Below are 5,703 nucleotides of genomic sequence, written 5' to 3'. Positions count from 1 at the left end.
TCAACTTTTTGTGACAGGTTAGGGACTGGTCAGCCCGCCCGGTCGTTTGAGGCGCGTTTAGAGCGCCCGGCTATATATGCTCTTACAATTTGTCATCCTCGGGGTCACGCTCCAGTTTGGAGGTACAATCGGTAACAGAACTTACAGATATAATCCAAAGACATAAATATCATCCAATAAATGGTTCAAATATAAAACCATACTGTTCGAGATATAGTAACAAATATTAGACATAGCAAAGTTTGACCAAAAACAGTTCAGGAACACTAGTATAACTAGTTGGGTTGGTGAGGACATGGAGCACACACGCCGTCGACCCCGGTCCACCGCCGGCATCTGGTGCAAGCACCATTTAAAGAATGATGTCATTTTAATCCAGCTATAATTTTGTATTTTGGAAGTTTTCCCCAATTCATGATAACTTTTCAGTTTCAAATTCCCAAACAATTTTTCAGACCCAAAGCAACATTTTTATCACCATGGAGGACTGAAGCAAGGGAGGTCTGCCCCCGACATGGTTTTGCAAGGGACGTTTGTTGTGATGTGAAACAAAACAAAAAACAAATCCCAGCAATTCATGATAAGGCCTACAAGCAACGTGTGTACAATGCAACCCCTTTGCTGAAAGCGTGTGCAACGAGATCCGAACAAACGTTTTCCACAACACAGGTACCAAGCCATTTTCCGGCGGTTGCTTTCTACAGTTCGGATAGGCTCGGGCTACGGGAGGGCATTTCGGGCAATTCCTCGCCAGCAAGGCCAGTTTTAGGTGGCCGATAGAGCTGGCGTGACGTTGATACGCATCGAATCGATCCGCTAATTAAAATGGCTAATCCCCTAAACGGTGCGGCGGACGGCGTCAGAACCATAAAGCCAATCCTTGTCTCTTTCCAGCTTTTGGGAATTATTGGGTGGCCCCGAGGACCAGCAAAAGAGGTTGCTTTCAGAGAGCCTTTCGTGATGAGCACTGAGGATCCCGTGGCCGCCCTTATTTATGATACATTTTGACTTTAGACAATAGGCTATGTCAGGGTAATGGTACTATAAGGAGTAATCTAGGATCCAAACGGTTCGGGAGATGCTTTCCTTTGGCACAAAACTTTTGAGGAACAAGCTATTTGTAGCATTGGAAACATGGGCGCATATGGAGGGCCTGCTGGTGATGGTTATTTATTTTTGTATGACCAAGTGGGCCGGGTGTTCAAACGTGCAGCCGAAACAAAGGCTGAAAGCAAGTGTTTTTGGGTGAAAATGGGCTATCATTCCGAGTGTTGAAAGTTAACAAAGAGAAATGAACATGTATGTAAAAATAATTTTTTTTGTGGCCCATGTAAGAAAATGAAGTTTGAAGTGTAGAAATAGTGTTGCAAAATGTCTTTATAGAGGAAGTACAGTACAACATAGGGTACGTGGCATACGTCCATCTTTTTCGTGGCCTGTCGAACTTTTAGCCACTAGGCTTTTGCAACGTATTTGTACTGGTTTTTGATTGCGGGTATCATGGAATTTTCCTTTTTCTCCAAGAAAAAGGCTAATGCTTCGTACAAAGCATTGGGTGCCATGATACAGATGGGGGTCAAAGGAAATTTCGGAGAGATACGAATACGACGGTGCAATCATGCATCATGTGCCATGCCGGCCCACCAGTCGGAATCGATACTTGTGTACTACGTACGGGGGCATATACCACGTCGGCACGGACAAACCAGATTCATAGTACGTTCAACGTTACATCCCGGACGCGCGCGTATGACCCGTGGTAGCAAAATCAGCTAGCCCCGCGTCCCGGACGTGTGGCCTACGCGCGCACCCAGGCCGGCTCGGCATGGCGATCTCGCCGGTTGCCTCCCCGGCGATGGCATCACAGTTCACGGATACCAGTCCGGCATCACCGTGAGCATCGACGAGGACATGATAAGATGGGATTAGTACCCCGGTATCGGTTGCCTCCCCCGAAAAGCCAAGCCAACCCACCGAGCACCAAGCCAGCAGCCAGCCCGCCGACGGCGATGTCTCCCCGTCTTTCACATGCACCAAATCCCCGCCAAAATCCCCACTGTATCATATCGGCATCAACCCATCGCTTGGCTCGGAACCTACCACGTGCCCCGCTCCGGCCACGTCTCCCTCCCCCACCCACTATTACATCTACTGCCTCCTCCCCCACCACCTCCCTCACCTCAGATCAATCACTCTTCCTCTCCCACTACCACCACCGCGTGCACCCGCCATTGCCTGTCGGAGCTAAGAGGACGTGCAGGGGTGCTAGCTAGTTATGATGGAGCTGCGCAAGTACTGGGGTGTGGGGGGCAGGCGGTGCGGGGCGTGCGAAGGGGCGGCGCCGGCGGCGGTACACTGCCGGGACTGCGCCGGGTACCTGTGCACGGGGTGCGACGCGCGCCCGGCGCACGCGCGGGCGGGACACGAGCGCGTCTGGGTGTGCGAGGTCTGCGAGGTCAGCCCCGCGGCCGTCACGTGCAAGGCCGACGCCGCCGTGCTCTGCGCCGCGTGCGACGCCGACATCCACCACGCCAACCCGCTCGCCGAGCGCCACGTGCGCGTGCCCATCGCGCCCATCGGCTCCCCCGAGGCCGCCGCGGTGGCGGCCGAGGCCATGATGTTCTGCGGCGCCGGTGACGGGGAGGCCAGGGCGGATCAGGACGAGGTGCCCGAGCAGCTGCGCCAGCACGGGGGCATGCTGAACCTCAACGTGGAGGCCGGCAAGGAGGGCGGGAAGATGGACTACCTCTTCTCCGACCTCGTCGACCCCTACCTCGCCGTCGACTTTACGCGCTTCGCCCACGCTGACAGCGTCGTGCCCAGCGGGGTCGCCACCGCCGCGGTACCCGCCGTCGTGGACCTGGACTTCGCGTGCGGGATCCCCGCCAAGCCGCCGCCGACCTACAGCTCCTCGTACACGGCCAACGCCTCCGGCGCGCACAGCGTTAGTCGCCTCGTCTTTGCCTTGGCGCGAACCGATCGCCTTCTTGCTTGCCGTACGTAGACCAACTTGCTGATCGATCGAGAGGGCTATAATTTTTCAGGGCTCTTCATCGGAGGTCGGCGTGGTGCCGGAGGCCATCTGCGGCGGCGTCGGGAGCTTAGAGATCGACTTCACCAGGCCCAAGCCGCAGGCGTACATGCCCGCGTACACCGCGGCGCCGCCGAGCCACGGCGTGGGCATGCAGCAGGCGTCGCCGGTGGACATGGGATACTTGACGGTGCCGGAGCGTCCGGTGGCGGTGACCGGGGAGGGCCGGGTGGCGAGGCTGATGCGGTACCGGGAGAAGAGGAAGAACCGCCGGTTCGAGAAGACCATCCGGTACGCGTCCAGGAAGGCCTACGCCGAGTCGCGGCCGCGCGTCAAGGGCCGCTTCGCCAAGCGCACCGACCAGGACGCCGACGGCGACGACTTGGACGCGGAGGCCCATGCGGTGCCGTCTTCCACCTCCTACTTGCTCGACTTCGGCTACGGCGTCGTGCCGTCCTTCTGATCCGCCGGGCCGGCGCCCCGGCCGGCCGCCTTGTACTTGTACCATTGATGCATGTACAGTAGTAGGGGACTAGCAATCCATCCATGCATGTACTCCTCCTGAGCTATAGTTCGATCGCGCTAGTGATGTACTAGTAATACTGTAAACTGTAACAGTAGTACTTTGGCCAATATGCTCGTTTATTTTTGGATGGCCGAAACTAGTAGCCCAAACATATGGATCATCAATCATTATTATCTTCTAAGTTTATGGCGATTATGTTCATCTATCTACAAAACAAGGCTCGATATGATCGATCGCGAATGCTCCTGTGATCGATATTAAAATTTGTCTGCAAATTGCAATGAATTCCGTTCAACTGTGCATGCATGGGTACTTTATCCGTGAAAGGTATGCACCAAATCAGCTTTGTAAAAACGAACCAATATGTGGGTGGATGGTTAGAGGGACCATGGTATCCTAGCCCATCATGGTTCAAGTCTTGGTGCTCGCATTTATTCTTGGATTTATTTCAGGATTTCCAGCTATGCATATTCGGTGGGAGGAGACGTTTCCGTCGACGACTAGGTGCCTACGATGACTTCGTAAATTTCAAGATGATATGCCGGTTCAGTCTTTCAGAGGTGCTCAATGAAATAGGGTGTGCGTGTGTGCGTTCATAAGGGTGAATGTATATACGTGTATATAATCGCTTGTGTCTGCACCGTGTTAAAAAAATCAGCTTTATAAAAAACAGATGTTGTTTGTGGACCCGGATGTCCACTGAACATCAGATATTTAAATATGACAAAACGAACTGTTTTCGTGGCAACTTGTGTTCGTCGTGGATGGTAATTTTAGTTATAAACATGGTAAATTCATTTTAATTCATTCTGTCTAAGGAAATTACTGTGCTTACAAATTAAATTTGTTATCCTCACGCAAATATAAATTGTCCTAACAAACATTCGATTTGCCATGACTAAAGATCTGACATCGGATTGGTTACACACCATGTAATATTACATTGGTTAATTAGTCTGGGCAACTCCAACTCCAACTCCAACACTGTCGACTCTGAGGTGGTGGTGGATGCAGCCCCGCGCCTTCATGATCGCGGATGGCAGCTCCTCCTTGATAGGATCGGGCGGCGGGGAGGCGATGCGGGCCGGCAATGTGGGCGCACCAGCAATGCACCAGCGGTGACGCAGGCTCGTCTTTGATGTGTCGTTTGATCTAGACGTCGCGGTTGTGTGGGGGCGACACCAGCTCCTTCCTATGCGGCCCACGATCTGGACGCAGCCGCGGTTGTGCGCGGGTGCATGTATGTGAGTAGGGGGGCACGCTCATCCTTCATCCCATGGAGTGGGGATTCTGGCTCACGCCTCACGCAGTAGCGCGGTGATAACCCACAAGTATAAGTGATCACAACAGTTTTCGAGGATAGAGTATTCAACCCAAATTTATTGATTTGATACAAGAGGAGTCAAAGAATATTTGCAAGTATTAGCAGTTGAGTTGTCAATTCAACCACACTTGTAGAACTAAATATCTGCAGCAAAGTGATTTGTAGCACAGTAACATGATAGTTTGATAGCAGTGGCAATAGTAGCAACAGTACCGGTAACAATAGCAGTAGCAGTTTTGTAGCGATTGTAACAACAACAACAATAGTAGTAAATTAGCAAATATCAATATGTGAAAAGCTCGCACGCATTGAATTGGTTATGGATAATTATGCTGGATGACATTCATCATGTAAAAGTTATAAGCTAGGGCGACACAGAACAAGCTCCAATTCATCAATGTAATGTAGGCATGTATTTCGTATATAGTCATACGTGTTTGCGATAAGAATTTGCATGACATCTTTTGTCCTACCCTCCCGTGGCTGCGAGGTCCATAAGGAAACAAAGGGATATTTTGGCCTCCTCTAAATAGAGAACCGGAGCAAAGCATTAACACATAGTGAATACATGAACTCCTCAAACTATGGTAATCACCCGAAAGAATCCCAATTATTGTCACCTTGGGCTATGCGGAAATTATTCACTCGTGACGGCGAGCATCATGAATGTCGGAGGAGATGACGATCGCCATGGATGTCGAGGGTCATAGAGAGCAACGACAGCGACACCAAGATTCACCTGATGATGAACTGCCATCGCCATCGACCCCGCCTGCCGGCGTGGAATCCATGACTTCGGCATCGACGCTGGAGTTGGAGAGG

The 5,703-nt window shown here is 51.8% G+C and overlaps 1 protein-coding gene across 1 annotated transcript; it reads left to right on the top strand.

The window, feature by feature from the left end:
• Nucleotides 1-2,166: 2,166 nt before the first annotated feature.
• LOC123162412 (zinc finger protein CONSTANS-LIKE 5) lies at nt 2,167-3,752 on the top strand. The gene is made up of 2 exons (XM_044580193.1): nt 2,167-2,944; nt 3,045-3,752. Exons 1-2 carry the CDS (start codon nt 2,276-2,278, stop codon nt 3,492-3,494), a joined length of 1,119 nt encoding a protein of 372 aa, XP_044436128.1. The 5' UTR covers nt 2,167-2,275; the 3' UTR covers nt 3,495-3,752.
• The last annotated feature ends 1,951 nt before the right edge of the window (nt 3,753-5,703 follow it).

Source organism: Triticum aestivum, chromosome 7B (assembly GCF_018294505.1).
Source record: "Triticum aestivum cultivar Chinese Spring chromosome 7B, IWGSC CS RefSeq v2.1, whole genome shotgun sequence".
NCBI lineage: Eukaryota > Viridiplantae > Streptophyta > Magnoliopsida > Poales > Poaceae > Triticum > Triticum aestivum.
This window is presented reverse-complemented; position numbering and strand designations above follow the sequence as displayed.